General features: G+C 44.5%; 1 protein-coding gene across 4 annotated transcripts in view; it reads left to right on the top strand.

Annotated features, from left to right (window-relative positions):
- The window catches only part of RNF168 (ring finger protein 168), a 1,249,390-nt gene that overhangs the window by 722,624 nt on the left and 511,026 nt on the right, over positions 1 to 15,740 (top strand). For all 4 annotated transcript variants that reach the window (XM_044070341.1, XM_044070340.1, XM_044070342.1 and 1 more), the window contains exon 5: positions 6,037 to 6,167. In XM_044070341.1, the coding sequence (XP_043926276.1) occupies positions 6,037 to 6,167 (131 nt within the window). The remainder of the gene's footprint in view (positions 1 to 6,036; positions 6,168 to 15,740) is intronic.

Here is a 15,740-nt window from a genome sequence, read left to right on the forward strand (position 1 = left end):
AAAAAATCTCAGGGTCCTTCCTGTTCCGCACGTGGTGATACCCCCAGGGGCAGAGGGGTTAACAATTGCGGAAGATGCTTTTATAGAGGCAAAGGGGGGTTCTCATAACCAAGGCTCCAGAGATTCCTTTTCTGGGCAGCCTTAACCAGCGCTCGTGAGGAGCAGCCTGATTGCTTATCTCTGGAAGCAGTCGGGGGTCGTTTCTTTCTGCACCAAGCTGCCTGGCACTCTATCACCACCGATCATTGGGTCCAGAGTATCATTACCAGAGGTTACACCATTCTCCTTTCTTGTCAACCAAACCTTCCAAGGAAACTTCCCAATGTTCCACCCAGTCAAAGGAAAGAAGCAGCTTCAGAGATTATAAAGCTGTCTCAAGAAAGAGTTATCCAACCAGTCCCACCAGACCAGCGTGGATCCGAAATGTACTCAAGATTCTTTTTGGTGCCACAAAAGATGGGACTGGAGACCTATTTTGGATCTCAGCAGCTTAAACAAGTCTGTCACCCAAACCATATTCCGCATGGTTACGGTACAGTCCATTTTTCCCTTTTTAAGAGAAGGCGATTGGATGTGCTCAGTAGATCTGCGGGATGCATATTACCACATCAAGATGGACAAATGCTCCAGGAGTCTGCTTTGCTTCCAGCTAGGAGTCAGTCATTACCAATTTCATGCCCTGCCGTTCGTTCTCTCTGCAACCCCAGAGTGTTCACGAAATGCATGGCAGTGGTCACAGCTCACTTGAGACAAAGGATTCTGGGTGTTTCCATATCTGGACGACTGGCTCCTCACTGCCCCCATCCAGCATCTTCTGGAAACAGCACTGCATTATACTGTCTCTCTCTCTCTCTCTCTGACAAAATTATTGGGAGTAACGATACATTGGGAGAAATCAAACCTTAACCAAAACGACAAAAGCACACTAACACCAGATTCATGAAGAAAAACGCCACACCATAAAGTCCAAAGGTTACTGTCTTTAATGTAAGAGTAACCTTTGGACTTTATGGTGTGGTGTTTTTCTTCAGAAATCTGGTGTTGGTGTGCCATTGTCGTTTTGGTTAGAAATCAAACCTTGCTCCTACACAACAATTCATTGGAGTAGTGTTCAATACTCAGTCCTGCCTGGTATCACTCCCAATTCACAGACTCCACCGATTGAGGCTTCAGCTTGGATTGATACTTTCTCAAGCAAAAGTCTCAGCAAGGGAAGTTCTTCAGGGCCTAGGTTCTATGGAGCTTCAATCCCAATAGTGCCTCTAGCAAAGCTGCATATGTGGACCCTGCAGTGGCTCCTTTTTTGTCAGTGGTTCCCAAACTATCACCCCCTCAGTTACCAGATTCGTATAATCAACTCCTGAAAACAAGACCTCTTTTGGTGGATGAGGCCAGACAAACTTTGGAGTTGCCCATTTCAATCCCCTCAGCCCACAGCCATTGTGACCACAGATGCTACCCTGATCGGGTGGGAGGGGTCATTTCCAGGGAAAGACTGTCCAAGGCCCATGGTCCACCCTAGAGGCCCACCTGCATATCAGATTTTTGGAACTGAGAGCTGTGCTGCTAGCGTTGCAGACCTTTCATTCTACTCTTCCTTCCGGGACAATTGCAATTCAGTCAGACAATATGTCAGTGGTCTGGTATATCCACAAGCACGGAGGAACCAAGTCTTCCCCCTGTGTTGAGAAGCCACGAGAATTTGGCAATGGGCGATAGCTTCCAACTGCTTTCTGATAGCAACGCATATCCCGGGGAGCTCCAGAGTGATTGCGGACAAACTGAGCAGATGCATCCTCATGCCTCACGAGTGGTCTCTCAACCCCGAGGTGGTGACAGAAATCTTCAGCCACTGGGGCCAGCCTTGCTGTGATCTTTTCACCTCCCCATCGAACAACAAGTGCAGCAGCTATTTCAATCTACTTCCCCCGGAGGGGGAGACACCGAGGAATGCTCTAATCCACGACTGGCCCACGGGACATATTTACGCTTATCCTTCCATCCCCTTGATTCCTCAATTTCTAAAGAAAGCTCTTTGGTTGAGATGCAAGGTGATCCTCATAGCAACATTCTGGCCTCGACAAGTTTGGTTCCCCTTCCTTCTGCCTCACCTAATATACCCGCCGTGGATTCTGGACCCTCTACCAGATCTGATTACTCACCCCCCTAAGGCTGAGTCACCCAAATCTGTCCAGTCCCAAGCTGACCGCTTGATTTCTCCACTTCCATTAGTTGTCAGGCAAGCTAATCTCTCCTCGCCTGTTCGAGACCTCATTTCTGACCTCTCATAAACCATCCACCAAAAGACTGTATCAGGATAAATGGAAAAGGTTCTCCATCTGGTCCAAGGATAACATGGTGGACCCATATTCGGCTCCAGTAACTGCAGTGAATCAATACTTGGCTAAGTTTTTTAATAATGGAGCCTCTGCCTCTACCGTATGAGTACACTTAGCGGCAATTTCCACAGTGGTATCGATGGCACTTCTCTTATCTCTCTACACCTATGCAAAGCCTTCCTCAAAGGGCTCCCTCATATCAGGCCTCCTGTCAGACAGCCAGTGGAACGATGGAACCGCACTCTAGTCCTTCAATCTTTGACTCAAAAACCTTTTGAACCTGCAGCAAAGTGTGACCTAAGTTTTTGTATTGGAAATCCTTGTTCTTGGTAGCCATCATGTCTGTCAGAAGTGTCTCGGAGCTACAGGCATTGTGTATAAAGAGGCCTTATCTGGTATTTCATAAAGGCAGAGTATCACTTCAGACAAATCCATCCTTCCTTCCCAAAGTTGTTGCTGAATTCTCCATAAACCAGACCATTGATTTACCAGTGTTTTTTCCGAATTTTGCCAATAGAGTAGACTATTGCCTTCACTCCTTAGATGTACATAGACAACTGAGATTTTACCTAGACAGGACCAAACCTACCCATAAATCGGAGCAGCTTTTCATCTCCTTTTCTGGACCCAAAACAGGAAAAGCTGTTTAAAAAGGTTACATTATCAAAATGGCTAAGGGCCTACGTACGTTTCATCTACTCCCTCAGTAACGAACCTATGTCAAAAGTTAAAGCTCATAAGTGGTGCCCCTAGAGTATTTGTGCAGAAGTGGCCTCAGCTTTACTTCTCTTTCTCTGGCAAACTCGATCTGAGGTAACAGGGAGAATGGCATTCTGGGTAGAGACTTAGCTGTAGTTTTTTGGGCTGGAGTGAGCTTGGTAAAAAGGCCAACTCAGTTCCGAGGTCTCGGAACCGAACCCATCTGTGATGAATGAAAGAAGGCGAACAACACAGATGGAACATTACGGTAAGACATAACTTCTTTTTTAGGTTTTCCACCGAGATTTCAGTCACTGCAAGGAAGTATCTCGGGATTTTGGGTCTCATGACACCTATGATTCTCATGATACTTATGGAAAGCCTCTACATGAGAAAGATACAGTGGTATCTGAACTCTCTTTGGTCACAGCATCACCTGTCTTTATCTTTTCAGATGGCAGTACTGGGGTTGGCCAGAAGAGAAATCACTTGTTGGAGACAACGGATATCCTTAAATCAAGATGCTGTCTTCTCCCTCCCTGCTCCAAAGCAGTCAGTCACCACAGATGCTTCAAACTTAGTTTAGGGAGCAGCTTCAGGAGAGAGAAAAGTGCAGGGGGGTGTAGGAGGACAGACAATAAGCCCTTAAATGTCAAGGAGATAGTTTCCCTGGTCAAGGCACTCAATTTTCTGAACCATCTTTGTCCCCTTGGCCTTTTCAAGTGGTTACAAACAATACCATGGTGATGTGGTACATCAGAAAGCAAAAAGGGGGGGACCAGGTTGTACCCCTTTTGCAGACTAGCCATGTTAGCTTGGGATATTGCTTCACAGCACAGTCTCACACTACAGGCATCATACATTCAGTCAGAGAATAATTGTGGCAGACATTCTGAGCAGGCCCAGGGCAGAACCTCATGAATGGAAACTAGATTTTTGGGTCTTCCAAGATTTGATCCATCTGTGGGGAGACCTCTTTGCCTCCTCCCTGAGCAGTCAGTAGGCAAAATTCTGTTGCAAGACTCCAAGCAAAAAGGCCTGGAAAACAGATGCCTTTTCTTTTCTTTGGACAGAAATGTTAGTTTATACCTTTCCAGGGTAGTTCTGAAAATTCAGAAGGAATTTCCCAAAATCATTGTGATGACTCTCTTCTGGCCCGGCAACTGTGGTTCTCCCTTCTTTTGGGAAATGGTCAAGGGCAGTTACCACAAGCGTCCTCACAGACTGATCTACTCACACAAGAACAGGGGTGTTTGATACACTCTGATATCAGTCATCTTCTGTTAGCTGCCAGGACGATAGGGTCTTAATTCCTTTTAGGTACCTGTTTTCTGAGGATGTGCAGCAGGTAGTAATGGAGGCAAGAAAGCTGATGCTAGAAAATCATATATTAGCAAATGGAAAAGGTTTTCTAATTGATGCCAACAACATAACTGCATCCATTCAGGTGGTTTTATAGTATTTGTGTGAGTTACTATCCTGCGTCTTTTCTTATTCCTCTGTTAAGGTTCATTTGTCATCCATTTCACATCTGCCCATGGATTCTCCTCTTTTGAGGCAATTGCATTTCAGAATGTTCTTGAAAGGGGTTTGCATAAGAGGGTGTCCCAAGTAAACTGGTGGCCCTTCTTTGGGATTTTAATTTTGTGTTAGAGAAACTAATACTTAAGCCATTTGAACCAGCTAATCTGGCTGATGAGAGGTTATTAATATGGAAAACAGTTTTATTGATTGCTCTGACCTCTGCAAGAAGGGTATCAGAGTTGCAAGCCTTGTGGTGAGTCAAGCCTACCTCATTTTCCACAAGGACAGGGTTTGATTGAGAAATAATCCCTCTTTTATGCCTAAAGTTGTATCCAAGTTTACTTTAAGCCAAACTTTCCTTCTCCCCATTTTCTTTCCTGAACTGAAAAACAAGAGAGAGAGAGAATACTCCATACCATGGGTACACCATACCTTGGATTTCCACAGACAACTCTGGTACTATCTTGACAGAACTAAATCTTTCAGATCGTCATATCAGATATTAATTTCTTGTAAAGGTAAGAAGCGACAACTGGTGTCAAAACAGACCATTTACAAATGGTTGTCTAAGGTTATTACCTTTTGTTATACTCACCATGATAAATCTTTTCCATGCAGGGTCAGGGACCACTCTACAACGACCTTTGCTTCTGTGTTTTTTGAAGTGTCAGACAGTATACTGTCTAGAAGCTGCTACTTAGGTATCTGTGCAAACTTTTACAAAGCACTATTAAGCTGAATTCCCTCTCTAGGTTCAGATCAAGCTTTGTTAGAACTATTCTCCAGGAGCTCCTGGGTCCTTCTCCTTCCACCACCCAAATATAATTAAACATATAGCTAAGGCTACTGCAGCAGTGATCAATTTGAAGAACATAGTACAGTTGTGTAAACTGAACTTACCATAACAGTAGATGTTTGAATGATCACTGCTGCAGTTGCTGCTTCCCTCCATTCCCCCCTTTTTAGTGTGCTTTTTATGCCAGGGTAAGGACATTTATTTTTTGTTCTTATCCTTGACCTTTCAAGGCTCAACCTCCCTCCTTCTGCTGGCAGGAAATCTCTGGACGGCTTCTCACCCAAACTTGTATTTTAGTTAGATCAGCTGAGCTGCTGAATGGTTTGGACGCACGGAAGGTGCAGTGAAGCTTTTGAAGCTGGCCAGCTGTTTTATCCTTGGCAGAATATTGTGTGTGTGTGTGTGTGTGTGTGTGTGTGTGTGTGTGTGTGTGTGTGTGTGTGTGTGTGTGTGTGTATGTATATGTATATATATATATATATATATATATATATATATATATATATATATATATATGTATATATATATATATATATATATATATATATATATATATATATATATATATATATATATATAAAATATAATTTTTGGTAAGTCTTTTACAGCAGGTATCTCAGCTAACTGTATTTTACCTTGTTTTCATTAACATACTATTTCATTTTGTTTGTTTGGTAGAATGTGCCACCTGTGAGTGAAGTCAGCAACCCTTCCAGTCCTCCTGGAGTGACACTGGTAAGACAAGATTCTTCCTTAAAGAAGCGGAAGTCTATACAGAAGAAGGCGGGGACATCAGGTGACATAAAGAGGTAAGTTAATCCCAAGTCAGTATGGGAAAAGACCAAGTAGAGCGGTTTGCAGTGTTATATTTTGGAAGCTCAATCACATATTGACAAATGATTTAAAAGCCAAACAGAGAATACGGAAGTGGCTTTATACTAATTTCTAAAGGCCACAGCCATAAAAGGTCGGTCTTCAGCTTACTGTTTAGAATGGTATTATATTTAGAAATGGGAAACTTGGTGAATAGTGTCCCTTGTTCAACATAATGAACTGTGTTTTTTGTAAACAGTTCAGAAAGGAGAACACAGTTTTCACTGCCTTAGTATATTTTTTTTACAGAGGGAAAGCTTCCTACACCCAAATGTGAGGACAAAACCTGCGCTACTTTATTCTAAGTCTGCGGTGTTATGTAGCCCTGTCTCGCCATAATTCTTGCTGGATGGGTTTGAAGCCGATATTCGGCTCCGACTCGGCCTGTACTAAAGCTCGAGAGCTTTTTACTGGTTCGAGGCTAGCCCCTATCCCATGGTGCCTCACGGCAATTCCCCAGATCTTGTTTGCCTTTAAAGCTTCAAGGTTGTGTCTTACTGGCTCGTTGGCTAAGTAGAACGATTTATTTATTTATTTAGTCCTTTTCTATCACCTTTTTCTGTCATATATATATATATATATATATATATATATATATATATATCTTAATAGTTTCTTCTGTATTGTGCGTCTGTTTTTTGAAAGTTTTCAACTCCTATTCCCCCCTTAGGACTGTATGGCCCATTTAAATTAGAAGGCCGTAGTGCCTGTTCAAGTTAGAGGGCCTTTCCTCCCTGTGTGTATGTGTGACTGTTATAATAATAAAAAAAAAAAAAAAAAAAACTTCTTCCTTACACTTTTATTTTTTAGTCTTTAACTATGTCTAAAGATAAGGATCACAAGGATCATCGCCCTTCGTGCTTCAAAAAATGCGACAGATGTGTGCAGAAAATGTCTCTTACAGACAGCCACACCAGTTGCGTATATTGTCTGGGCGAAGCCCATTTACAGGAACCTTGCACCTTCTGTCACGCTTTTAGTACAGGAGTGTTAAACGAAAGGAAAAGAAAGCTTATTGACAGGGGTCTCATGACCAGTTCCTTCCAGGAACAGCTGGAACTTGGTCAGGCAGCTCCAAAATCTTCAAAGAGAAAATCATTGGTACCAACTTTGGAGCCGACCAAAAAGTCTAAATCATCAGAACCAAGGAGTTCCGGTTCCGACTCTGCTTCATCTTCGGTGCAGTCTATTCCATCGGTTCCGAGACCGTCTTCGGTACCGAAGGTTTTGCCTGACATCGAGACTGTATCTCCTATTGTGAGATCTCCTATTTTGGAGAGAAGGAGGTCTTTAGTCTCCACCAGATCCTCCAGGACCCTATCAGATGAGGACATTGAGAGGGTGGTGAAGAGGTTGCTTTTGGATCCAGCTATGGCTAGAAAATTGATCCCTCCAGACCCAAAGGTCTCAGAGCCGTCTCCCGTACCGATCACTGTTCCTCCTCCGACTGCTTCGCTCTCGGAGCCTATTACGTCAGGTTCCTCTGTCTTCGACCCTTCGGCTCCGGGTATTTAGCCTCTTTTCTCTGAGCCAATTACTCTATCCTCGATGGCTCAGTCTGGAGCCAAGGGTTCTGGGAGGCGACGCTCTCGTGCCGACTCCAAGGGGGACAGTCACCCTGGGTTCTCTTCGGAACTGACCCTCCCTCTCGGAGCCTCGGCTCCCACATCTGCTTCGGAGCGGGGGGGGGGGCTTTCAAAGCTATAGAGAAGGCTGTATCCTCTGCCAAAGCCATTCCTTTGAAACCTGTGTCCCACCAGCAACAGGCAGCAACCTCTTCCCCCTTGCCACCCCCACAGAGTAGGGAACCAGAGGCCCAAGCAGCCCCCATTGGAGACAACCCCCTCTTCCGAGACCTCCCCAGGTTATCCCACTGGAGAGCTCCCTCGAAAGAGGTTATATAAGAGGAAACATGTTGACTCCCCTGAGTCTGTCACATCAGACACTGATTTAGAGGAATCAGAAGGGTCCCCCAGATCTCCCTCTGAGGATGTCTCCTTCTCTGACATCCTAGAAATCCTTAGACGGAGCGGTGATTAGAAGACCTCTAACCCTACTGAGGATGAATCAGTGTATATTGAGGCCTTTGGCTTCCGACCTTCCACCTCTTGGGTGACACCACCTTATGACCAACTTTTGGGGGTCATTTTGCGGAAAGCATGGACCTCTCCAGATTCAGTGGAAGCCGTCCCGAAGAAGCCAAACAAATTTATGACAGCACCTGAGGACAAGTCTTTCCTTAGCAAGGGGAGTTCCAGTTGATGCTATGGTGGTAGCAGCGACCACCAAGAAGGAATTATCTGAGACGTCTTCTAATATCCATCCTCCTAACAAGGGGTCCAGGATGATGGATAGGTACGGGAAGCGTACTTTTTCTTCAGCGGCATTTACACTAAGATCGCTGAATTAATTGACTCATTTCACTCGTCCTCAGAGGGATCTCCTGAAAGAGTTAGGATATACCCTCCAGGGTTCAGTAGTTCCGGGTTCCATGGACAAGGTTTTCGCACAGCTATCCACCCTTACTTCCATAGCTAACTCATCCTTGAGGCTGATCTCGTATGCGGCAGATGGAGCGAGCAGGGCACCCACAGCAGGACTAGCTCTCAGGAGACATTTGTGGATCCGTCTTTGTAATTTTATGGAATCCTTCAAGTCTTCCTTCACTAACGTTCCCTTTGATGGTTCATGTCTTTTTGGACCCCCAAGTGAAAGAGACTTTGACTAGGTGCAAGCAGGAAGGAAAAACCTTATCTGCCGTTGAAGTCAGTTTCTCTCTCCCATCCAGACCCTATCCCAAGGGTAAAACAGGAGGGAAAATGTGGTTCCGCAAATCCCAAAAAGGTTTTCCTCAGGCACAAGGTCAACCCTCCCCCAAGGGCAGAGGGGGAGGATATAATGGAAGACGCCGCCCTCACGGCAGAGGAGGTCCACAACATCAGGGAGACAGAGAAACTTTCTCTGATCGTCCCTTCCATCAACCCTGAGGGGTTGCCCGACTGTCCATCTCTGGAGGCAGTCAGGGGGTGTATATCGCTGTACCCAAGCGCCTGGCTAACTATTACTCAAGATCGTTGGGTACACGCAGTAATATCTAGAGGTTACCTGATTCCCTTTATTTCCGAAACCCTAACAAACTGGTCTCTTCCAGACGTACCACCCATCCAGCTAGACCGTGCAACATCAGAGGTCATCTCGTTGCTACAAAAAAGTCATCCAAGAAGTCCCCGCAAAGCAAGTAGGATCCGGAACTTACTCTTGATTCTTTTTAGTTTCAAAAAAGACGGGACTGGAGATCAATTCTAGATCTCAGCAGGCTCAACAAGTATGTAAGAAAATCAAAGTTCCGAATGGTCACTCTGCAGTCGTTATTTCCCTTTATCGGGAAAGACAACTGGATGTGCTCAATCGATCTCCAGGATGCGTACTACCATATCAAAATGGACAAGCGTTCCAGGAGACACTTGCACTTCTGGCTGGGAGTCAGTCATTTTCAGTTCAGAAGACTGCCCTTTGGCCTCACTACAGCCCCGAGAGTGTTTACCAAATGCATGGCACTGGTAACAGTTCACCTGAGACGTCAAAGATTACAGGTGTTTCCATACCTAGACGACTGCCTCCTCACTGCTACCACCAAGCGTCAACTCATAAGGACCAGGGACGAGATTCTATCCTGGTGCGCCAGCCTAGGCATCACTGTCAACTTACAAAAGTCAGTTTTATCTCCCTCGCAGCATATTGTATATCTAGGGTCAGCAATAGACACAACCACCATGTCAGTAAAGCTAACATAGGAAAGAGTGGAATCTCTATGCAGTCAGATCAGATCCTTATTAAACAGAGTCCAGGCCAGAGTAGGTTCATAGATAGATACTAGGCTATCGGCCTGGGGGGGCCTATACAAGCCCAGCCAAAAAGGTACCCTGGCTTTTGCCACCCAAGAAAATTATTTTCCTGTACCACTGTCGAGCAGAGCCACAGTGGTGATCCCCGAGGTGAATTTCCTATTTCCCATACAGTCATCAAGATTTTTCTTGAAGAGTGCTAATGAGGAGCTTTGTTTGATATCGATAGGTAGTTTATTCCAGAGTATGGGAAGTCTCTGGGACAGGAATCTATCTCTCCGGCATGTTCTGTTTATTGTGGTGACAAGGTTTAGGTCCCTAGAGCGTGTAGCTTGGAGGGATTGGGATTTCTTTAAGTGGAGCATGTCCAACAGCTCTGGATTTGACATAGCTTTGTATGTTAGGCAGAGATCACCTTTGAGTAGGCGATATGTGACGGAGTAAAGCTGGAGTTTTTTTTAGACGGTCTGCGTAGGGCATCTGTTTGAGGCCAGTAATCTTCTTTGTGAGGTATTTCTGCGGCCTTTCCAGTTGTTGTAGATGTCTTGTGAGGTACATGCCAAAAGGGGCACTGTACTCTTTAATTTGTCTAACGAGTGATGAGTAGAGGGGAACAATGACCTCTTTTTTTCCGGATGAGAAACCTTTTGAGATGAGGTGTGCCACGTAGAAGGATTTCCTGACTACTGTGGCAATGTGATTATCAAAGGAGAGACTACTGTCCACCTGTGTCCCAATGTCTCTTATCACACTTTCAGTGTTAAGTATACTACCAGCTATGTTGTAGTTCATGGGTACAGAGTTTTTACCAAAGGGGATGACAGTGCACTTTTTGGCATTGAGCTTGAGGCCATGGCTTTGACACCAGGCATCTGTCTCAGTGAGGCCCTTTTGTAGGATGCCCACATCGTTAGGAGTTTTGATTATGGCTTCTAGTTTGCAGTCATCTGCGAACTTTGTTAGCAAAAGACCTTCTGTGTTAGCCTGTACTTCAGAGAAGTAGATACCAAATAGTAGAGGACCCAGGTCTGAACCCTGTGGTACTCCACTTGTCACTGGTCTGAAATCGGATTTGGAGTCTGCTACTTTTACAGTGTGGGTTCTGTCAGTGAGCCAGTTGGCAACCCATCTTGTGACATAGGGATTTATACCTAGTTTAGTGAGTTTTTCTATAATTCCAGGGTGGGGGATGGTGTCAAAAGCCTTGGCAAAATCTAGATAGGTTGTGTGAACCACCTTACCCTTGTCAATGGCTTTGGTGACTGCTTCAAAGAAGTCTATCAGGTTTAGGAGACATGATCTGCCTTTTACAAACCTGAACTGGGTGGGGTCCAGAGTTTTGAGATTACCCATGTCTTTGTTTATAAGTTCTAATACGTTCCATGGCCTTGCAGACTAGGCTCATCAGGCTAATGGGGCGGTAGTTCCTGGGGTCCGTGGTGGCTCCCCCCTTGTGGAGTGGGATAGCCATCGCTGTGCGCCATTCAGTAGGCACAAAGCCTGAGGTGAGGCTATGATTGAACATGGTACTTAGGTGGGGTACCAGTTCGTTCATCCTTCAAGTCCTAGGGACTATGGCTTCCGCCAACTTATTAGTTCCTCTTGCTCGTCTGCATATGAGGATTCTCCAATGGATGCTGTTTGCACAGTGGTCGATGCAAGACCTTCCACTGTCTCACCAGATATTAATAACAAATGCATGCAAAAGGGATCTGACATGGTGGTTACACACGAAACAACTTGTCATAGGTCGTCCACTTGTTCCTCCCCAAGATAAAGCAATTTTGACCACAGATGCTTCCCAGATAGGGTCCAGGGGGGCATTATCTGGGAAAGACAGTCCATGGTCCTTGGCAAAACCACGAGAACCACTTACACATCAGTGTTCTGGAGATGAGAGCGGTGCTATATGCGTTGCAAGCACTTCACAGCTCCCTTCCCACTGGAACGATTGCGATTCAGTCAGACAACATGTCTGTTGTGTGGTACGTAAACAAGGGGGAGCCAAGTCTTACCCGCTTTGCAGAGAGGCCTTAAGAGTTTGGAAATAGACGATGGATACTTAATGCTTCCTGATAGCAACGCATATCCCGGGGAAATCCAACGTAATAGCGGACAAACTCAGCCGAGCAATTCTGATGCCTCATGAGTGGTCCCGGAATCCAATGGTTAGGAAAGAGATCTTTCACAAATGGGGCCAGCTTTACTGCGATCTATTTGCCACTCACCTGAACACCAAATTCAGCAGCTACTTTGCCCTCATTCCCCATCCGGGGATGTCACCCAGGGATGCTCTAGTTCACGATTGGCCCCTGGGACTTCTCTATGCCTTTTCTCCCTTTCCACTCATACCCAAAGTAATACAGAAAGCAAGACAGTTGAGGAGTTCCTTGATCCTCATTGCTCCTTACTGGCCTCGTCAAGTTTGGTTTCCTTAAGTGTGGCCCTACCTTTTAGAGGAACCATTGATTCTGGCTCCATCTCCATATCTCCTGATTCATCAATCAGGACAGTTCCACCCCTCCATCCACACCCTAAAATTGACAGCATTGCTGCTCCAATTCCACATATAGCCAGGTGCATTCCCTTATCCCCAACGGTCAAACTCACCCTAATTTCATCCCATAATCCTTCCACTCAAACTATATTCTAGCAAATGGAAAGGTTTTCCCTTTGGGCTACGGACTGGAGCTTAGATCCATATACAGCTCCTTTAGAATACATTTTATCCTTCCTAACAACAATTTTTCATGAAGGAGCGGCAGCCGGTACAGTTAGAGTTCAATTAGCTGCCATTTCCAATTTCCATTTTGGTTTCATGGGAAATCCAGTCATGCAACACTCCCTCTGTAAAACCTTCTTAAAAGGAGTTCTTCTTCTTAGGCCCCCAATAAAACAACCTTTAGAACCCTGGGACTTAAATTTAGTCCTCTCATCTTTGATTTCTGCACCCTTTGAACCATCCACGTCGTCAGACTTAAAATTGTTATCATGGAAAACCCTGTTTTTGGTAGCTATATCATTGGCTAGGAGAGTATCGGAAATTCAAGCCCTAACTATTTGATCTCCTTACATTATCTTTCACAAGGACAGAGTCTCTGTTAGGACAAACCCTTCCTTTCTCCCTAAGGTATGCTCAGAACACAACCTGAATACTACCATTGAGCTACCTGTGTTTTTTCCAAACCACTCTAATAAATCAGAGTATAGACTTTACCACCTATATGTCCACAGGATACTCAGATTCTATATACACAGGACCAAAGAATTCAGGAAATCTGATCAACTTTTTGTTTCCTTTTCTGACAAAAGGAAAAGGCTTACCTGTTTCAAAAATTACTCTTTCAAAATGGCTTTCGGATTGCATATCCTTTGCTTACCAACAAGCTGGTAGACAATTACCATTAAAAGCTAAAGGTCACTCTATTAGGGCTATAGCTACTTCATGCGCCCTTATTTCTAGGCTCCCAATTGATACTATTGGTGCAGCAGCTACTTGGGCAAGATCACATACGTTACAGGTCATCTTTCGAGTCCACTGTGCTGAAGAGTCTCTTCGCTTGAGTCACCCGGGATGAAGGTGCTAAGCACGCTGTCCCATCCAGCAAGAATTACAGCGAGATATATTCTTGTGTCCCTCCCTCCAACCCCCTTCTCGTTTCTGGGGGATCTAGTGGACCTCTTTTTGGGGCTGCCTGACTTTGCTCTTTATTGTCCACCTGGAATGGATTATGTTTCTTATCCATTCCTGTAGTTTTACAGATTCTTTCTTATTATTATTACCTGATAGGTATTTATTACTTTCTTGCAAACTAGATCTGGGGAATTGCCGTGAGGCACCATGGGATAGGGGCTAGCCTCGAGCCAGTAAAAAGCTGTCGAGCTTTAGTATAGGCCGAGTCGGAGCCGAATATCGGCTCCGAAACCCATCCAGCAAGAATATAGGCGAGATGGACTACAAACATGGAACATTATGGTAAGTACATAACTACTTTTTTTTGAGGTTACGCAGCCTTTCAGAAAACAGTTTCTTTGTTTCACTTAAGAAGCGAGTGTTTCTGTTCTCCAGGGTTGTTATAACCTCAGTGTTAATATGTGCGAATGGGCTGTTGTGCATAGGAAGGTTTGTGCCATTTCAAAGGTATGTCTGGTAACAAAAAAAAAAAATCGGAGAGCAGTTAAAATATTACTTATTTTTGTATCATTCCAGATGATGATTTGGCAAGTATTTTTGGATGTGGATTAATGGTACATAGTGTACAGATCTCAGTGCATTGTTTTCAATATTTACTTACTTTCACTTAGACATATTGGCGTTCTGTCATTAAGTCATACAACAGTTTTATGATTCATTCTTTAAAAGTAGATCTTTTACAGATTTTTTGACAACAGGGAGTAAAATAAACTTTATTAGAATTTGTGGGAAGTTGTAGCATATTTCTCAACTGTTTCTGAATGTGGAGAATTTCCCTGATTTATTCTCCTAGATCTGTCGAGTAAAATTCTTCATAGAATTTTCAATTATCTGGTAAATCAGTGAAAATTTCAGTCAATCACTAATGCCAGGCATTAGAGGTTTTGTACTTTTTATTCTGCAGAAAGTGCTTACTAAGCCGCGGTGGTGCAGCAGTAGCGTTGTTGCCTCACAGCAAGATGTTCTCCCGTTCGATTCTCAGCTGGAGTGTGGGGAGTGCCTTCTGTGTGGAGTTTGCATGTCCTCCCCGTGGTTGGTTGGTGTTCGAAAGACATGCGTAAATGGGCGTGCCTTTGTTGAAGGTTGGACGTCCAGCTGGCACTTCGGCGTTCATGAAAATCTACTGCCAATCATTAGCGGACTGGAGTTTCTCTGTGGCGACCCCTAACTGGGAAAAGCCGAAAGACAAACAACAACATTCTGCAGAAAGTGCTTGTTGATACAAAAATTGCTGAAGTTCATTACTAGAGTGCTGGAGTAACCTAAGATGTTAAGTTGTCAATCTCTCCTTCATTCTTGCTGGATGGGTTCGGAGCCGATCCTCGGCTCCGACTCGGCACTTGCTAAGCTCGAGAGCTAATTTTACCAGCTCGAGGCAACCCCATATGCAAGGCGGAGACTACCCAGATCTCGTTTGCCGCTTTGCTAACGAGGCGCCTCTTTTACCAGCTCCAGGTAAGTTTCTTAATAATAAGACTTTTAGTCTCACCCCTTTTAAATTTCATAACTTTAGTTGTTTTTTTGTTAACCTTAATGCTTATTTTAACCCTATTCCCGTTAGTGTTCCCTCTTTTTCGGGTTATTTATCCCCTTTCCCTAGGTTAGGCCTTAGGCCCTCCCCTTTCCTAAATTTTTCCTGTCAGGGATTTTTTTGTGTCTGACTGTGTTGTATCCCTGTTTAGTTTAGATTTTTGGATTGGGTGTTTTTTGTGTGTGTGTGTGTGTGTGTGTGTGTGTGTGTGTGTGTGTGTGTGTGTGTGTGTCAGTGTTTTTTTCGTATCAACTTGTGTTTCCTCGACACAGCTATGTCGAAGGACACAAAGGTCTCAGGCTTCAAGAAGTGTGACTCGTGCTGTCAGACGATGTGTCTGACAGACGGTCACACTTCTTGTGTTTACTGCCTGGGACCTCTGCACCTGCAGGACTCTTGTGCTGTCTGTCATGCCTTCAGTCCAAGAGTCCTGCAGGAG

This window comes from Protopterus annectens, chromosome 4.part1 (assembly GCF_019279795.1).
Source record: "Protopterus annectens isolate FY-2018-M chromosome 4.part1, PAN1.0, whole genome shotgun sequence".
In the NCBI taxonomy this organism is placed as follows: domain Eukaryota; kingdom Metazoa; phylum Chordata; order Ceratodontiformes; family Protopteridae; genus Protopterus; species Protopterus annectens.